Here is a 19,875-nt window from a genome sequence, read left to right on the forward strand (position 1 = left end):
GGAAAGTCAGTGCCTAGCCCAGCATTTGGCCATGAGGAGGCACGTGGGAAGAGATTGCCATGTGGATAGATGAATAAAGGAATGTTTGTTGACTAGAGTCTAAAGGTGGGCTGAAGTAGCCTACCTCCAGGATGCCTCCCAACCTCCAATGCCCTTTCTTCCTGGTGCAATCCTGGGCAGTATCCTCCCACATTGAATCAGAGCTAGTTTATGTGACAAACAGAATGTTGCAGAAGTGATGGTGGTGACTTCTGAACCTAGGTCATGGAAGATGTTGCAGCTTCTACCTTGCCCTCATGGATTACTCACTTCAGGGGAGGCTGGCTGCCATATTGTGAGGACATTCAAGAAGCCCTCAGGAGAGGCCCTCCTGACAAGGTAGCCTGCCAGCAGCCAGCACCAGCTTGCCAGCAGTGTGTCTGAGCCATCTTGGCAGGGGATCCCCCAGCCCCAGTCAAGCCTTCAGATGAGACTGCAGCCCCAGCTTCACTAGAGATCTCAGTCCAGGACCACCAAGTCAAGTCACTCCAGAATTCTTGACCCATAGCAACTGTGAGAGAAAAGAGATGTTCATTGCTTGAAGCCATTGAGTTTTGCAGTAATTTGCTATGCAGTGACAGATAACTAATACATATTCCTAAGCCTCTTTTGAGCTGAAGAGAGCTTATTGGAAAAGACAGTTACTCCCTTCTGCCTTCCTTCTCACTTGTGACCCTTGTCTCCCAGCTTGTCTTGTGTTACAGTGAAAAGACATGAAATGCATTTGGCTTTAAATCCAGGCTTCTCAATTTACTATGGAAATTAATTCTTTTCCTCTTCATTTCCATATCTTCTCCCTCCTTTCCCGTCCTCCTCTTCATCAGTCTGCCCATGGTAGAAGTAGCATTTTGCAGTAATGGCTGTCACTTTTTAGGTACCTGCTCCATGCCGGGGTACTGTGCCAGTAGACCTACAGACATTATTTTCTTTAATTCCTTCAGAGACCCTGGTGGTGTTAGTCAGGTTAAGCATTATTGTACTCAATTTTTTTTTAAAGATAAAGAAACCAAAGTTCAGAGATATTGAATCATTTATCCAAGACCAGACAGAAAGAATCAGGATTCAAAGCCAGGTTTGTCTGAAAACCAAAGCCTGTGCCTATTCCATTATAAACCTCTACTTCTGAGCATTGGTGTTCTCATGAGGAAAATGAGCACAAACCTGACCTCAGAGATTCCTGTCAGGATGAGCAGAGGTGATGCCTTTTTTTTTTTTTTTTTAGTTCTACCAGTTTATTGCTACCAACCCATCTCCCTCCACCCTTGTGCACACATGCTCAGTCATGTAACCCTATGGACTGCAGCCCGGCAGACTCCTCTGTCCATGGACTTTTCCAGGCACGAATACTGGAGTGGGTTGCCAAGGTGATGCCTTTAAAGCAATCAACCCTGTGGATGCCATGTAGCAGGGGCTTAGTAAGTGGAAGCTTCCACCCCCTGCCCCATGTACTTTAAGATGCACTGCTTTGACCCTCTTGTAGACAAGCTCATGCCAAGTGCCTCTTACTATGAGAGTCAGTGTGAGTCAATGTGGCCAAGACCTGGAGACCATGGGCCTGTCCCAGGATGGAGTGGATGCCTGGCCCTGGAGCCCAAGGAGGTGGTAATAGCAGCCCCTGGCCCTACCCATTCAGCCTGTACCCTGCGTCTGTACCACTTGGTGCTGGCCTGGAATGGGGACGAGCCCTGCAGGAGCCTGTGGCCACAGTCAGCACACCATGGAGAGGCCAGTGTGCAGAGACAGCTCCAGCTGGAGGATCCCAGCTAAGAAAACATTGTCCTTGGGGGGTATCAAATCATCTCTCAGATAAGGCAGAAAGCCCCAATTAATTACAGGCACTAAGTGAGTGGTTTGAAAGCAGAGTTTTGCAGCCAATTAAAGGGAAACTGGAGGAGGCTTCATTAACTCCCTGTCTCCTGGCAGCTCTTGGTTTAGGACCTGTCCACTTCTTTCTGTAAGGATCTCTCCCACACTGTGGTGGTGGGGACGTGCAAGCAGAGTGCCCTTTACCAAAGATGGCACAGGAGGGACTCCTGAGTAGCATAGGAGGATGCATTTGACTAAATCCTCTTCCCAGTCCAGGTTTCTTGATCTCCTGTGCTTTGCTCCCTGTGGTGAACTAAATGGTCAAGGCATCACTCCATTGGAGGGCTAGCCCAGCAATCACATGGTTTGTGCTTCTCCTGCCCTCCAGACTCCCTACTGGACTCTTCCCCAGGTGCCTCAAACCCAGAAACCCAGACCAGACTCATTATCTTCCTCCACTCCTGTCTCCTACCACCATTATAGATCTTGGAGAATGGAACTATTAATACTTAAGATGGAGACACAAGCATTGGCCTACACGCTCCTTCTCCAGACCCCTCACAGGCAATCCTCAAGTCCTGCCAATCTTCCCTCTTATATGGCTTTCTGGTCTAGCCACTTCTCCCCACTCACTTGCCACTGCCTGAGGTCAGGTGTTGCCATCTCTGATCTTGATGTTGCCCCAGTTCCTCCCTAGGCTCCTAGTTCATCCTCTTCACAACCCTAATGGTCTTCCTCAATATGATCAGGTCACACTCTTCTAAGGACCCTTCAAGGGCTCCCCACCACCTACAGGAAGCGCCCAAGCTCCACTGTGGGACATCCCACCCTGATTGATATCCTGACTCTCAGCTTTTCACCAAGAACTCAAGTTCCTGTAGAAATCTCTCACCTCTTCCTACCCTACTGCACCACCCATGTCAGACAATGCCAGCTCGTTTGCCTGCGGGGTCCTCCTTCTCCACCAGCTTGACTCTTCCTCATTTAAGACTCATTTCAGATGCCACCTCTTCCAAGGACCCTTCCTCAAGTGCCTGGAGTTTGCCTGTATCATTGCAAATGTTTAGGTGGGTAATAGGTCTGTTTGTCTGCCTGTTTATTCCACTAACAAGTAGATTTCTGGATGGAAGGGCTGTTAGTTGATGTTCTTGGTACCTAGAACTACCTAGTGCTGCCTGGCAGGTGGTGGGAGCACAGTAAGTACTATTTAACTGACTCTTTAGGACAAGACATTCAAGGCCCAGAGTCAGAGGATTTCCCACAGGGCACTTTGGGGTGCATCTGAGGTAAAGCAGAGGAGAGGGAGGCAGAGAATAAACATCTGGATGCCTGGAGCTGTTAGTGTGCTGAGGAGGGCCCGGGGCCTTGGAGGGACACTGGCTGGCCCACTGGTGAAGCACACAGGTGGACTCCCAGGGAAGCAAGAAGCCCTCACAGACCATTCTTCTCCAGCTCCCAGACTACGAAAGAGCCTCGGAACCTCGACCCCAGCTCTGAGAATGGCCTCAGTCTTGCAGAAGCCCCAGGAGAGCACACCACTGGCCCCTGCCCTGCTCTGAGACACTTCCCCCAGCACCCAGGGCACAAGAAGTTTGTGGTTTGGCTCCACCGAAGCCCTGCTCAGCTCCTGCTCCTCTGTGGGGAAGGGCTGCCTCGGCCTCTGTGGGAGCAGACTCTGAGATGACCCGAGTGGTCCCTGTCCCAGCGCTTGTACCCTTGTGTAGTCCTTTCCCTGAACTGTGGTTGGAGCCTGTGACTCCTAACCAATCAGTTTAATTCAGTGCAGCTTCTCAGTCATGTCCGACTCTTTGCGACCCCATGGACCGCAGCACGCCAGGCCTCCCTGTCCATCACCATCTCCCGGAGCTTGCTCAAACTCATGTCCATTGAGTCAGTGATGCCATCCAACCATCTCATCCTCTGTTGTCCCCTTCTCCTCCTGCCTTCAATCTTTCCCAGCATCAGGGTCTTTTCCAGCATCACGCAGGAGGTGACAGTGAAACTGGGTCTTGAGAAGTTAGGGAGGGGGAGGGTCCCATTCATTTCAGCAGAGGGGACAGAATAGGCAAATATGAAACAGCATGAGATGTGTGGGAACTAGTTGGTGGGGGGGAGTGTTTGGAGCACAGTTAGGTGGGGTCAGACCTAGCCAGTAGGGGTCACATCACACATGGCCACTTTGACAATGGTGATGTTGCCCTGTAAACCATTGACGGGTGCTGGGCAGCAGAGTGGCATGGCTAAGTCTGGGTTTCAGATGAGTCTTTTAGGTGGGATGGGGTGGTGGGGAGAGGATGGGTGGAAGGGAAGAGACACGGTTTAGGAGACCAGGGTGTGGGGAATGAGTGTCTATCCAAGCAGAGAGAAGAGGTTTAGCTTAAGGAAGGGTTATGTGGGGGAGGGGTAGCAAAGGTGGTCTAGTCCTGACTCCTCAACAAGGCCTGGCATGTGTCTGTGTCCAGGAGCAATGCTGAATGGCATCCTTTCTCTGAGTCCCTGGCCTCCTGCACACAGCCCAGCAGAGGTAGAAACTGCATCAATGTTGGTGGGACAACAAATGGCAGACTTAGTTGGACTCTGAAGAAAGCTGAGCACCGAAGAATTGATGCTTTTGAACTGTGGTGTTGGAGAAGACTCTTGAGAGTCCCTTGGACTGCAAGGGGATCCAACCAGTCCACCCTAAAGGAGATCAGTCCTGGGTGTTCATTGGAAGGACTGATGCTGAGGCTGAAACTCCAGTACTCTGATGCGAAAAGCTGACTCATTGGAAAAGACCCTGACGCTGGGAAAGATTGAGGGCAGGAAGAGAAGGGGACGACAGAGGATGAGGTGGCTGGATGGCATCACCAACTCAATGGACATGGGTTTGGGTGGACTCTGAGATTTGGTGATGGACAGGGAGAACTGGCATGCTGCAGTTCATGGGGTCGCAGAGTCAGACATGACTGAGCGACTGAACTGAACTGAACTGATGTGACTTGACTCTGTGGCAGGATGCCACACCCAAGGAACTTGTGGGAAAGGGTGGCAAGAAATGGGGCGTGGGGCTTACAGTCAGGCTGAACCGCCAGCTCCTGGGGGTGCCAGCTGGCTTGGAAGGGCAGGAGGATGGCCCTGAATCTCTGGAGCCAGCCCTCACTCTGGCCTCAGCTGGTTTCTGGGGCTCATTGTCAGAAGGTCCCGGCCAGAAGTGAAGGTAAAACGGAAGGTTTTCTGGGGCCTCTCCAGCTCTGTGGGTTGACCCCTCATCTCAGTTGGGGTCCCATGTCGCCCAAGCGGTGCCGATGGACAGAAGAGGACAGACAGACCGAGAGCTACTGTACAAGGTCTTTTCTTTGTGTCATGGTTGGTTTGGTACATCTTAGCATCTGCGTCATACAAAGGGGGAGCAACAGCCATGGCTTTTGGTCAGGTTCGGGGGGCGTGAAGGGGCGCCCCTTGCCTCCCCCCAGGCACTGACACATTTAAAGGAAGCAGAGCAACAAGGACACAGCACAGATGTGGGAAAGGGGGCCCCCACACGAGTAGGATGGTCGTCCTCACCCGGGTCTCACTAGGACCCCCAGCCCCACCTGAGGGCCAGCAGGAGTGCCTCTTACTCTCTTTCCAGTGAAGACGGGGGACACGGGAGTGGGGAGCAGAGCAGGGGCCGTGTAGGGGGAGGCATGTCCCAGTGCCAGTCTGACCCCCAGCCCCTGTGCTGGTCCTCAAGTCAAGGGCGTGAGGAGCCCAGCAGGATGGAGCGGTGGCATGGTGGTGGTGGTCAACCCTGCCAGCTGGGCTCAGGGGCTCCTGGGGCTGCTGCTTTGCCCGCCTTTTACTCTAGCCAGGGGCCTGTGGGGAGGCTGCTTCGCTCACCAGCTGTCTTATCTGGAAGGGACCTGAGCTGAAGTTTTTCTGTCCCCTTCTCTCGCTGGCTCTTGCCCTCTCTCACAGCCGAGAGGGTCTCTTGACCTTGCATTTGGAGGAGACTGCTTCGTAGTTAAGGACACCTCCCGGACCTGGGGTGGAGGATGTACCTGTGTGGAAAGCCCAGTCCTCACCAGTGCCCCACACAGGGGACCTCGAGAAGCACCTTCTCTCCTCTCTGGTGGTCAGCTCCCAGGCGCACCGCAAGGAGGTGGCCTTCCCCGGCAACCTGGCCTTCTGTTCTGCTTTCACTCATGGGCGCTGAGTGCTCCTTCCTTTCTCCTGGCTAGGGGGTGCCTCCCTTGTACACTGTGTGTGTACGTGGGAATTGTGGGGTTACTCCCGCCTTGCCCTGCCTCCTGAGTGTGTCGCAGGCACACTGCCCTGTTTGGGTGTGACATATGCTCTGCGTCCTCCCATCAGCGGGCCTCACGTCCCTCTCACCTCATGTACTTCTTGGGACCATCCATTCCCAGCTAGAGTGCCCCACAAATATTCTGTGCCCCCACAAAGGTGTTGCCCATGACATCCTCTCTGGTCACATATTAGCCTCTCCCCACAGTGAGGTCTGTGTCAGGAACGATGGTCATTGTGTTTCCCTGGACCCAGGAGTCATTCCCTGGAAGTGTATGCCCCAGCAGAAATTCTTCCCATCTCCTCCTCCAGAAAGATGTCTAGTCCTGCAGCTCAGAAGCAGGCTGGAGGAGTCCGGGGTGTACATCAGCCTGAAGCCAGACTACCTGGAAGGCGCTCTCCTCTGGGAAAAGCCCTGAGCCCACTCTGGGGGTGCAGAGGGGCTGTGAAGACTGTGAGGGGCGCCCTCTGAGGGTAGTGCTCCTCGGGCCTGCCTGGGGTGTCCCACATGCATGGTTGGGCTCCCCTGCGCCTCTGGGGCCCCTGGGCCCCAGTCTTCCCTGCTCATCTTGCATTCTCTGTGCCTTGGTACCACCTCTGAGGTCTGTGGGCCCTCGTCAAGAGGGAGGCCTTTCTAAACACTTGGGGTCCATCCCTGTGTCTAGGTGGAACCTACACACAGGGTCTGGGAGGTCTGGGGCCCCAAGATTGGACCCCGCCTGTTTCTGCCTCAGGCCCCTAGGGCCCCTGAGAATGACCATCCTGCCCAGGATAACAGACACAAATAGACAAGCGGACAACAGGGGTGCAAGGTGGCTCCCCATCACAGACACAGGCAAAGACACGGGCCCCCTGGGGGGCAGGACACAAGGGCACAGCATAGGTGGTGGGGGCGGGGGAGAAGGGCAAGTCCAGGGAACTGGAGCTGCTGAGGCCCTGCTCCCCAGAGGAGGGACAGACCAGGGGACTTTTCTGGTTCCCTAAACATATGGATTGTTTTGTCTTGTCTTTAAAGTATTGCAGTCTAACTGATATGGCTTTAACTATTGGAAACAGACAGAGAAGACACATGTCTGTCTCTGAAATAAAAGCATAAATTCACTAAAATGGAAAACCTGCAGAATGCAAACGGGCCAATGGGGCAGGGGTTTCGGGGCAGGCAAGGCGCCCCCTCCCTGGCCCCTGCTTTTGGGGCAGGCCCTGGTGGGGCCAGCATGGCTTCTTGGGCACTGCCTGGGTCTGTCCCAGTGGACTTCTGAGGACTTCAGGCAGGAACCCCCCAAGGGCAGGAGGACTCCAGGCCAAGGACAAGGTCTCCTGTTGGGTGTGGCCACCCGTGATTAGTGGTTTTGGTTCCAAGAGCAGTCATCTTACCAATATTCCTTTTCCCCAAGCACACACCCAGTACACAACTGCTTTTTCAGAGCCCACACACATGCATACAATAGTCTCAGCATATCTGACAGCTCTCTCAAACACATACTTTTACAATATCTATCATGTTCTCATCACTCCTGATGTATACACTATTTCTGAAAACAATTGCAGATGTGAGCTAACTCATGCAAGCTGTAACACACACACGAGATGGTGAGTTCACACATATGACACAATCTCAACTCAAACATACCACCTCAAACAAACATATATATACAAGGCTGCCTGACATACGTGGGTCTCTGACACAGGGATGATGACTAACACACGCATAAAATCTCAAGACACTCTAATCACAGGGCTATGTATATAACCTCTGGACACACAGTTGCTGACACGGTCTCCGCCATGCACATTCATGCACGGCTGGACACACACCTTGCTCTCTCACGTGCTTCCTGACTGCCTTGTTCTCACACAACTGACTGAGAAGGAGACCTTGAAGATCTGGGATGGGGGGAGCAAATGTCCATCTCACATCCCAGAGGAGACATTGTTCTTGGCCAGTGAGATGAGTGGACAGACACCTTCTGTCAAGTGGGAACTGGCTTTTCCCCAAAAGCTTGGGGCTTTGGCCAGGAAGGTCAAAAGTGGTCTTCCTGGGGACTGTGGAGCCCTGGAAGCCTGTGAACAGGACAATGTGAGGAAGAGGGGTGGGTAAGGATGGGGACAGTGAGGCTGTGCCAGTGGGCAGTCCCACGGCACGGGCCATCACTGCCCAATGGCTCCAAGTGTTTTCTGGGGGCCTGGGCAGCCCCTTGGCTGGGCAAGCTGGGCCCAGCCTGGCAGTGGGGCTCCAGACCTAAGTGGAGTGGGGGAGAGACAAGGGGCTGCCCTACCCTGGGGTCCCTCCATAGATGAGTCAAAGTCCACAGAGGATCCGTGTGGAGGGACTGGCTTGGCAGGAGCTGTGCCTCTTTGCGGGGGAGGTGGGGGGGGTGGAGGGGTGCTCCTGGACCGGGTGTCATTAGAGGGAGGCAAGAAGGAGAGCCCCAGCCTCCTGCCCAGCCCCGGGCCTGGCCACAACAGAGCAGGCCAGCCTCAGGCTAGGCCCTGACAGGCCAGACTTACCCAGACTCCCTTTCTCAGAGCCAGGCCACTCAACCCCTGCCCTGACCTGCAGGCCCACGGGGATTCAGAGGCCAAAGGTCAGCATGCTGGGCAGGGCTGGAATGTGTCATTACTTTGGCTGGCTGGGGACAGTGGTCCTCCTGGCAGTGGGGCGCATGAAGGAATGTATGGGGATCACCACACCAGCACAGACCTCAGGCTTTCGGAGGGGGTCTCCAGTGCCTGCCGCCTTGGGCTCAACACCTCCTGTTGGAGAGAAGCTGTCTTCTTCTTTTAAAGCAACTTGGGAGTGAGGTGATGGAGGCAGGATACCCTGGATGAAGGCGGGCGTGAAGGAGTGCTGAGGGGGAGGAGCCCCTGGCCGGGGAAGTGGGGCAGAGGCCAACTGAGGTTTTCCCCTTCAGAACTGAGACTTAACAGAATAAAAAGAAAAGAAAGAACCAAAAAAAAAAAAAAAAAGTAACAAGTGGATGGGGTCGGGGGTGGGGGCGCCGGTTACTTCTTGAACATGTCCTGCAGCGGCCCAGGCAGGTATTTGAGCACCGTGTCCAGGATGCTCTCCTCCTCCTCTTCCTCCTCATCCCCGCAGCCTGCTGGGATGGCCTTCTTGGGCCGGGTCAGGCTCCCCTCGCAGGGCTGCTCCAGGGCTGCCTTCTCCTCGGCCTCCTTCTCCTCCTTCTTCTTCAGCCCATACTGGGGAGGGGAAGGGTGGAGAGGGGCGTGAACGGGGCGAGGAGAGAGCTGAGTCCCACCGTCATGCAATCATGCACGTACAGCTGGGGCAGTCTCTGGGAACTTGCTAAGCCTCGGGCCTCTCATCTGTAAAATGGGCATAAGGGCATCTTCCTTGTGGGACTGTGCCTGTCTTCTGCGGGCTTTTAACAAGAGAGAGACGATGCATGGGACCCCCATAATTTCTCTGCTTTTGTTTGAAATCTTTCAAGATCTGAAAACTGAAGGGTCTCCCACATGCTTGGGGCTCAATTCTGGTGACAAAACTTGTCTTGAACTGATGGAAGGCTGCTTAGAGCCTTGGTTTTTCTGCAGGGCAAGCAGACAAGTATTGAACTGTTTGGCACAGGGTGGCACCTGCAAATCCACCAGAAGCGACACAAAACAGCGCTCAGGGCACTACAGTCCTTCCCCCAAGTATCTAAATTCTGGATTCCAAACTTGTGTGGTCTCTAGGATTTCGGGCACAGGGTATGGACCTATAGCAGCAAACATTCGGGAACACTTACTATGTGCACTGTCTTATTTAATCTCCAAAAGGCCCTTGAGGGAGCTGTTCTGTGACATGAATCTTTCTGATGAAAAGAGTGAGGCTCAGAGAGAACTAGGTCTAAGGCGAGCGCCGGGATTCAGGGAAACCCGAGGTTGTGGGGGACCTCTTTTACCCCCTACACTCTAGGACGGGCAGGAGGGCGGCGCTGACCTTGTCTCGTATCTGCTGCCGGACCTTCTCGCGCTCGGCCTCCATGCGCGCGTGCTTGGCCTTGCGCTCCTCCTCTTGCTGCCGAAGTGCCTCCTGCCGCTCCTCTTCCTTCTTCTGTGCGTCGGGGTCCTTCTCCTCCTCTCCGCCCAGCATCTTCCCCATGTCCTTGGTGGCCCCTGTGGGGGACGGGTTGGGGAGGAAGAGGGCGGCGTCATGGCGGCAAGGCTGGCATAGGGAGGCCCGGGGCACTGAGGCCCCTGGGTTTGGACTGGAGAGGGGGGAAGGGGGTGTAGGGCTAGAGCCTCACCTCCAAGGGCCTGCTTCATGACGAAGTCCATGCCTGCAACTCGGGTTAGTGTGCCCTAGCCAGCAGCTGAATTTGCATGCAGCGCTCCAGGCAGGCCTGGCTCGGGGCGATGCGGCTACCTGCAAAAAGAGGAACTGGAGGTCAGATGGGCGAGGCCTCTGCGTAGGCAGGATGGTGGAGTCAGACAGAGGACGTCTCATTCTAGTTCGGCATCAAGCACCATCAGTCAAGGCTAAGACCCAGTGCTTGGTACTTCAGGGAAAGGGGATGGAAAGGAGCTGTTTCCCGAGCACTTGCTTCGTGCAAGGCGTGAGTGCGTGAGCCTGCTTGCTCAGTCCCTCAGCCTGTCCGGTTACTCTTTGCGACCCCACCAGGCTCCGCTGTCCATAGGATTTCCCAGGCAAGAATACTGGAGTGGGTTGTCATTTCTCCCTCCAGGGGATCTTTCTGACCCAGGGATCCAACCCATGGTTCCTGTGTCTCCTGCATTGCAGGTGGATTATTTTTTACCGCCGAGCTATCGGGAAGCCCTGTGCCAGGCACACGCACGCTGCCAAATGCCTTTTGATCCATATTTTAAAGCCTTCATGGTATCTGTATTAATTTGATTGAGTCCAGGAAAGCTGGAGAAAGTGCGGACTCTGGATGCAGGTGGAGCTGGGTTCTAATTGCCACCCTGTAAGACAGAGATGGCAGTGCCTCCTTTCTCAGGGCTGCTGTGGAGACTGGAGAGAATTCCAGCCTGGGTTGCTGCATCAAGCCCTAGAAGGAGTGAGCTTGCACTTGGGGACCCAGCAAATCAGAGGTGGGTGGAAAAATGAGAACAGCCAGCTTATATTGAACATATCCAGACTTCTGAAATTAGACAAATGGAGAAATAAGTTATTTTTATTGCATCATACATGTAAGTTTTGTGTTTTATAGCTTAATACTGATTTTTATTTTGAATTATGCATAGGAGGCTGGAGACTTGATAATCTTCCTGGGGCTTAGGCCTTTAAAGTACCAAGCACTGGGTGTTATAAGCACTCAGCTCATGTTAGTCTTCCTTTCCTTCTCCCTAGATCACCAACCTTCAGTTTCTATTGTATTTTTTATTGTTATTTTTTTGCCTCAGAAGATTTTCTCCAAATAAAATCTTAATGGGAATCTCATTATGCGAAACACATAAAAATGGAAGTATTCCAGCAGCAGTGGGAGTGGACGGGTAGCCCGGAGCCTTTCTCTACCCTTGGCCTCCTTCTTACGCTGTCCTTCCTGCATCCCTGAGAATGTGAACCCAGATGCTCTAACTCTCAGACACTTTATTTTTATTTTAATCGTTCAGTTTCACTGGTGCCTTCGTAGGCAAATCCACCACAAATCCTTTCTCAGGTGTGGAGGGGGACATCAATGAGCTAATCAAAGTGTCGTGTGCCCTGATGGTCAACTGAAGCCAGACCTACTCCCCAAGGCCTTTTATTCTACACAGCCTTGGGGTCTTTATGCTTGGCTAGGAGGATAAAGGGGTCCTAGGAAATGGTGGCAGAGGAGTCAGGCCGGATATTACAACCAGGTTGAGTGCAAGGTCACTGGCTGTTTTCTGATGATGAATTTTCCTCATTTCTTTCAAAATGAGAAGACATATCAGCAGACTGAGATCTTTTCATACAATGGGTCCTGGAAGTTCATCTGAGGACTTCTACGTGATCAGATCGCCTGATAGGTTGTTTTGAGGAGAGAAAGTCATGATGGAGTTGAAAACCATCCCCAGGGACTTTGGTATCAGACATACCTGGTTTGAAATCCTGCCCCCACCCCCAGTCCTCACTGGCTGCAGCTCCCTGGGAAAGCTTCAGGTTGTTCCCTGCAAAATGAAGGAGTGTGAAAGGCTAACCCTGCACTGATGTTAGAAGGGGAAGATAAGATACTGGTCAGGTGCCTGGTGTGTAGCTGGTCCTCCTTAATGTCAGCCATCACTGACTGCATGTTTATGAAGACACTCCAGAAAGGAACATGATTTCCAGGAAATGCAGGAGAACCCACCCTGATCCAGAATTCTGAGTTTGAAGGCGGCTCACTCAGTCAATCAAGATGTTTTCATTTGACTAAAAATATTGTAAAGAGACTGCATTTCTAAGAACAGGAAACGAATAATAATCAAATGATTTCAGGAACTCTTGGGTTCCTCCTCTGTGTTTACTGGCAGCTCAAGGAATTGCCAGGTGGTGGTGGAGGACGCAGGAGTCTAATTTGAGATGTTTCAAATTGGTCCACGGGGCACCTGGGCTTTAGTTCCTGCCTCATCCCTAACTTGCTGATCTGGTAAGTCTCTCTCCAGAGTCAGATGATCTACCGGGCCCTTTCCCCAGCTCTTCTGCTGGAGCAGTTCTGAAGCATTTGAACTGCTCCCCACCCCACTGTATCCTCAACCCCCTCTCCCTCCTTGCTTCTGTGACTCAGTTCTCTCCTCTCCCTCCTGCTCCTTCTTCCCTCCTTTCATCTGCTGCTTTTCTTCCTCTTGTCTCTCCAAGTGGGTTCTCCAGGACTCTGACCTCAGTCCTTGTCTCTTTCTCGTCTCTACTCTTTCCCTGGGGGAACTCATCCTTTCCAGGGGCTTAAACGGGCGCTAACGCTGATGGTACCTAGACATCTTATCTGGGCACCAGACCAGATACTCATTCATCCAACAAGCATTAGTTGAGCCCCACCTACTGCATGTCAGGCAGTGTGTTAGGCACTGGGTAGGTAACAGTGAACAAGACAGATCAAGTCCTGCCCTCATGCAGATTACGTTTTGGGGTGTGTGTGAGTGAGTGTGTGTGTGTGTGTGTGCACACGCGCGTGTGTGTGAAATAGGCAAATTAGTCAAGAACTACACTTGCCTCCCTCTTCAATGCCTCCCCTTGAATGTCCCATGTCACCACTCATACTCAACATGCCACCCCTCTGCCACCAAACCATCTCCTTCTCCAGACCCTCTGTTTCCTGCATTCATTCAGAAAACTTCGGTTACCACCGCCCACTCCCCCGCATGCAAAGCAATCAACTCGAGGACTGGAGTCTTCTCCAGGCTACACCCCTGTCACTCCAGGTGCCTCTTACTCCCCGCTTGCCAGGATCACGGAGCCCAGCTTCTTGGGTCCACCACCAAGGTCCTGCGGCTGACTCCCAGCGTGGCCCTTTCATTTGCTGAGCCATTTCTTCACCCTGGTGAGACTGCCCCTAACCCATCTGAAGGTCCAACCTACTCCTTCCTCATCCCTCTCAGCAGGTGACTTCCTTCTCACTCTGTGTGGTGTGGTGCATCTGAAGGCTTGGGAAGTCTGGAGTCAGGCACATCTGACTCAGATCCCAGATCTGCCGCTTTTTAGCTGAGTGATAGTGAGTAACTGACATAACCTCTCTGAGTCTCGGTCTCCTTTATAGAGTGAGGATTATAATACCCTTTTGAAGGCTTAGAAATAATCTATGGAATGCAGTTGGCATAGGATGGAAGTTCAGTAAATGGTGGGTGTTATCATTATTAAAACAATTACTGTTTTGGTAGTGTAAGCTCCTGCACCTCTCCCCAAAACTCCCAAGGGAGAAAAGTCTCCCTCCTCCCCCCCGAAGCCTATCCATCTGCCTTAGCGTCAGAGTTTCTCTCTTTGCATCTTCTCCTGGATCCATTTATGACTCCCGTTCCCTTACATCTTCAGTCTTTTCTCCTTAGGTGTCTTTCATCCCCTTCCTTCTCCAGCTCCTGCTCTGACTCCCATCTTTCTCTTACTCTCTGCCTCCTAGCTTCATGATCAAGAGGTTTCCCCTTGGTGTCACCACTCTTCCACCTCCCGGTCAAACCCTTGGTCTCTGTGAGATCAGAGACGTGTGACTGCTGCCCTTGCCACTGAAGCTGCCCTGGCCGGAGTTGCCAGAGTCCTCCGAATCACCGGACTCAGGACAGTTTCCATGGCCCTCCTCCCCCTCTCCCTCCATCCCTCTGCAGCATCAGAGGCCAATGAGGACCCCTCACCCCACTTTCACTCGCTCTGCTGTTTTCAACCTTCTTCTTGCTTCTCCTGAATTCCATGACACAGCCCTCCTGTGTCATCATCCTGCTTTTCAGATGGCCTTCCTCTATCTTTCGCTGACTCCCCTCCATGGCCCCTCACTCCCCCACTGTCTCCCTGGGAAATTTCACCTCCCCTTAATGGTTTATACCCTGCTTCAACCCTCTCTCTCTCCCCAAACCTGCGCATTTAACTCTCTGCTAGATAGTCTCACTTTGAATCTATCCAAAGCTAGTCTCATCCTTGCTCTTTTGCCCCTTACCCCCACCGACCACCTTTTCCTTAGAATGCTTTCTTCCCATGGCCTCAGTGGAAAACTCCAGAGTCAGTGAATGCTTCATTCATTCCTTCACTCACTCACACTACAAATGTTCTTTGAGCATCGTCTGTCTGCCAGGCATTGTTCTGGGTGCTGGGCTGCGGCAGGGAACAAGGGAGTCCTTGCATTTGGTCTCACAGCATTCAGTCAGCTGGGGAGGTAGACGCTGAACAAAAACCGCAACGGGAATTGGCAAGTTATAATTGGGATGGGCTTCTGAGGGAGAAGCCGGGGAATTATAGCTTCATAGTGTTCCCTGCATCCACACATCCCCTCTCCTATGGCTGCTAATGCCTTGGTTCAGGGCCTCAGTGTTCTGAGTTTGTGCATAACCTCTAACTCTACCCCTCCCCTACCTTTCATCCATCCTCCACAAGGCTGTCCAATTAATCTTCCTAAAGGGCAGATGTGCTCATGCAAACATACCCTGCAATGGCTCCCCATGGCCTGGTTAAGCCAACTAGAGTCCTTGTGCTGACCTTCAAGTCCTGCACAGTCTAGCATCTGCCTGCCTCACCATTCATTTCCCATTCCTTGCATGTGGCTCAGTATCAGCTATACCTCCACATATATCCTTTCCAAAAACTCCTGGGCATCTGTTCAAGCTATTTCCACAGCCCTGGAACCTCTTAACCTTATCTCTGCCAGTTCAAGCCCTGGCCTCTCAACTTAGAGTGACCTTGAGCAAATGACTTCATCTTTTCTCATCTGTAAGATGGGGACAATAACACCTATGCCCAAATCATGTTGTAAGCATTAAATGAAATAATGCAAATAAAGTGATCAGTCCAGCATTTGGCACATAGTAGGTGCTCAGTACAATTAGCTGTCATCATCATCACCATCAGCAGCAGCATTAATTTTCAAAGGTTCCCTTCGTACATCACTCTTCCCATAAAATCTCCCAGATATCCTTGGTGAAATGTGATGGAGTCTTCCTCTTTTGAGACCCATGGCACTTTCTAGGGCAACCCTGCCTGCCTCCAGCTCAGGCACTCTATACACCTATGCGTCTTTTCCTTCCCAGCCACTCTGAAATCTTCCCAGGGCAGGGCTTGTATCTTGTGCTTTTTTTTCCCCCCCTTTCCCAGAATCTACAACCTCTCCTAGCTAATGGTAGAGCCTCAGGACATGTTTGCTGGATTGAATTGAATGGTGTGTGTTCGCGAGTATGTGAGAGTGTACTCGTTCAAGGTAAGCTCCTGCGCGTCTGAACTTAGGCATCATTGTGATTCTGCGTGAGCGTGTGTGCAGGCGTGCGTGTAGATGTTTTGCCATATGCCTGGAGGAGTGCTGAGGTCCGGCAGGTTGCCTGCCGTTGATGATTTTGGCCAGACCGCCAGGAGGCGCTCCTCAGCGGGTCTGCGGGAAGCTCGGTCGATGCCTGCGCGGGAAGGGCGATGGTGGTGTTGGTAGTGGGGACGATAGGCTGGGGGAGGGGATGCCAGGAGGGGTGGGGGAGGGATGCTGCTGCAGCAGTAGGTTTCCTTGCCCTTAGCGCGCCCGGGATGCAGCACGCGCCTTCAGCTTCCGCGCCCAGACTCTGCCAACCCATCGCAGCCCGAAGGCAGCCGAGGCACCTCCTCAGGCTCGACCATCTGAGCCCCAGGCAGTTTTTAGGACTGGGCCCCGCCATCTGACCAGCAGACTCGAGCACCTGCAGTGTTTGTCCTTGTGACTGTTTATCCGTTTTTGTTTCTTTTCTTTTTTTTTTTTTCTTTAATAGCTCATGTCCGGGCCATGTTCGCGCTGCAACTCAGTTCCACACTCATTTGCTTTTTGCGGGGGACTCTATGCGAATGGCGGTACAATGACAGGGGATGTCCCCCTATCCCCCTCCCCACCCCCGCCCCTTGCTAGACGGGAGAGCACTAGGGGAGAGGAAGGAGCAGTGGAGGGTGGGAATGGGTAAGCAACTGGCTCCTGGAGAAAAGCGGAAGAGGCGGGGGCTTCGTAATTCTCCCAGCAGAAGAGGGGGACCGAAATCCTGGCGCCCCTCGATCGGTCCCCCGCGGAGATCAACGCAGCCGGCTGCTCTACATGGAGCTCGTGGTTGGCCACTGAAAGCGCCCCTCCCCACCGCCCCCCAACACTCAGAGCTCCAACCTCAAGACCTGGCCAGGTCTCAAACTTTGCTGAGGGAGGGGGCAGAGTAGGGCCGGCGACCGTCCTAACTGACCCCAGGCAGCGGACAGGGGCAGCCTCAACCCCGATCCTCCTCCTCCCCTGACAAATAGAGTCCTCTCGATCTCCCACCTCCCGTCGACGTGTGGGCTGTCCTCCCCACCACCTTCGGTCTGTCCGCCCCACTCCCGCCGCCCTCTGACTCACTCCGATACCCGAACCGTACCCCTTGGCGGGTGAGGAGGGGGCGTCGCTCTTCCTGGGCTAAGAGGGCCCTGGCGGTCTCCAGGTTAACCACGAACCTGAAGTAGCTTAGATTGACGTGCCCCCATCCCTCCGCCAAGAGCCCGAAGTTGTTCTCCAGGTTCAGACTTGAGTCGCCCGCCGCCTTCGGGGCGGTCCTGGCTCCCAGGGAGCCGGGCAGTTTGGGGCTTCTGCCCGAGGGTCTCCGGCTCAGGGACCCACCCCTCCTTCCCACTTGGCTAGCGCTTCACAGCCTTTCCCTCCAGCCTGCAGGCGTCCCCTGCTCGCGGGGAGCTGTCCTTTCAGCACCACCGCGAGCGCGCCCGGGGTGGGGGGGGTCCCTGCTGCGGCCGCGCAGCCTCCGCTTCCAGCACCCGGGTAGTCGTGGGGAGCTGTTGTCCCCCCGAAAGCGGTACTCCGCAGCTTCCCGGGCTACGCTGCGGCCTCGAGGCGAAAGCCCAGACCCTGTTGCCCACAGCCCGGCTCCGCCCTCCCGGCCCGCGGCCAGCACCGACCTGGCGGTCCTCGCAACCGTCTGAGCCACTGCAGGGCTCCGGCCGAACTCAGCGAGGCAGTTCCTTCTGCGATTCCAGCTCCCGCTGCCGCCTCGTGCAACTCCGCCCGGTGAGCTGGGGCAGCGGCTACTGCCGCGGGCGGCTGCCGGAGGCGCCCTCCAATCACGCCCGTCAGCCAGGCCCTGACGTGCTACCGCTCCCCTTCCAGATGGGAAATTCAAATCTCTCTCTCTCTCCCCTCTCTCCCCCCTCTCTCTCCGTTTCTCCGTCTCTCCCTCCCTCCCTCTTCCTCCTCCCCCTCCGTTTCCCTTTCCCATTCTTCCTCCTATCCCCTCTCTTAAAAGAAAAAAGAAGTCTCCCCTCTCCTTCCTTCTCCACCTCCTCTCTTCCACCTTCTCCTCCAGACGCCCCCAGCAATCCCTCCCGCAGGGATTCAGGACAGAGCTGCCTATCCCAGCCAGGATTTCTGGACGGCAAGCTTGCTCCTTCAATGTTCCAAGGGGTAGTGCTGGTCAGGAGACGGAGGGAGGGTTTTTTTTTTTCTTCTTTTTTTAAAGCAGAAATCCAAGATCCACTGCTCAGGAAAGCCCACCTTGATTCCTCCAGGCAGAACTGATCACACTTGCCTCAGCACTTGCTCAACCCCCGCTCAAGCCCCAGGCACACCCCTGCTTCTCTATTTGCTTGCCTCTTGGCTGTGAGCTCCTACAGGATGACAGAACCACCGTCAGATCATCTTTGCAGCCCCTCAGCATCCTGTCCTGTTATGTGAACACTCAGGAAACTGATGGATCATATGGGCAAGGCCTCCATAGGCAGTAAGGAACATTCCACATGGACCCAGAGGGAGAAAACTGCTGCAAAATTGCTGTGGACCTTGGGCAAGTCACTTGCTAGGACCTTCTAGATCTGATATTCCGTGAAGAGCAAGGAAAAGGAATTCTTTGGCAAAGTTTATTCTGGAAGGCCATATTTTCTCTCCTTTGCCCAGGGAAGAAAAAGGACTTCCAAGAGGCAGGAGAACACATGCCCCTCCCCCCTACCCCAGCCTTTCTTTCCTCCTCTCCTCACACTCATCTTTTCATTTTATGACTCTCTCCTTATGAGCCTCTCTATTCTGCTTGCATCTTTTGGCTCTAAAATGCTTCCTTTAATCCAGCCCAATGTGTAGGAAAATGGCTTCAGAGAGGAGGGGCCATGCACCAGGCCTTTGAAAGATTTGCAGGAGTTTATGCATCAATCAGGGTTATGTCAGAGTGGAGATGACTCCTGCTTCTGTAAGGGATGGCTTCCTTCCAAGAAGGGAGCAGTAAGAGCAGCAGAAGGACAGGATCTGGGAAAGGCAGGAGGCATGATTTTATTCCAATAAACAGGGACTCTTCCTTTATTCATGTCGACAGCAAAGACCTCAAAATGCGGGACCCCCAACCCCCGCCACACACACACACACACAGACACATCAGAAGTCATTGGAAGACCTACTTTCCTCACCTATGGAGTCACCTTCTAAAGCTTCTCTCTGTTTTCCCCTTCCAGGCTGTGAGACTGGGTGTAGGGGAGTCCCTTCCTTTATGGCTGAGTTTTCCATTCCATGCTGTGTTGGCCCATCAGCAGGCTCATTTAAAATTTTTCTTCCTTTTTCAGAGGCGGACACTAATGGAGGGGGCAGAGGGGAGGTTGTTTGATTAGAGTGACTTAGACTTGCCACTAATGCCTGGAGGGGAGTTCTGGGCAGAGAGATCTGACATCCTGTCATTTCAAGAGTCATAGTCCTCCTCTCTCCTCTCCCCTCCTTTTCCCCTGTTCTCCTAGAACAGAAGCTCAGTGAGTGGATCTGGCTGGCAGCACTCTAGTTGCAATTTGCCTTTTTCCACAGTGGGCATCGCCTTTGACATGGATGTTGACTAAGCTGGGCTAAAAATTCAAATTAGCCTTCAGAAAAATACTAAGCTCAATTTTGGTCACAACACTTTAAGGTAGACTTTAGTAGGCTCAAATATGGTTAGAAAAGAAGCAGGGTGGTTTAGTGGTGGGTGTCTGGAAATCCAGTTAAATGAGGGTTGGTTGAAGGATTTGAGGATGTGTTTTACCTGGAGGAGAGGGTTCTTAAGTGGGATTAGCCCTTCAAGGACTGGCAAGTTTTGCTCAGTTTGTAATTCCAGCACTTAGCAAGCCCCTGATAAAGCAGGGGCTAAAGAATGATTGTTGAATGACTAAGTGACCATTGCAAGGGAAAAAAGAGAACTATCATTCTTCCCAGTGCTGATGACAGAACTGGGGCAATG

At 53.2% G+C, this 19,875-nt stretch overlaps 1 protein-coding gene across 2 annotated transcripts in view; it reads right to left on the reverse strand.

Annotated features, from left to right (window-relative positions):
* Positions 1-5,160: 5,160 nt before the first annotated feature.
* Positions 5,161-19,875, reverse strand: part of CPLX2 (complexin 2) — an 87,202-nt gene continuing 72,487 nt past the window's right edge. Inside the window, exons 1-4 of one of the 2 annotated variants that reach the window (XM_043470670.1) lie at positions 17,591-17,844; positions 10,359-10,477; positions 10,052-10,227; positions 5,161-9,309 (exon numbers count right to left, since the gene is read on the reverse strand). In XM_043470670.1, the coding sequence (XP_043326605.1) occupies positions 9,112-9,309; positions 10,052-10,227; positions 10,359-10,389 (405 nt within the window). In that variant the 5' untranslated portion in view covers positions 10,390-10,477; positions 17,591-17,844 and the 3' untranslated portion in view covers positions 5,161-9,111. Of the gene's footprint in view, positions 9,310-10,051; positions 10,228-10,358; positions 10,478-17,590; positions 17,845-19,875 lie in introns of those variants that run through there. The other variant, XM_043470671.1, reaches the window with a different exon arrangement.

The sequence above is a fragment of the Cervus canadensis genome, chromosome 6 (genome assembly GCF_019320065.1).
Source record: "Cervus canadensis isolate Bull #8, Minnesota chromosome 6, ASM1932006v1, whole genome shotgun sequence".
NCBI classification, from domain to species: Eukaryota; Metazoa; Chordata; class Mammalia; order Artiodactyla; family Cervidae; genus Cervus; species Cervus canadensis.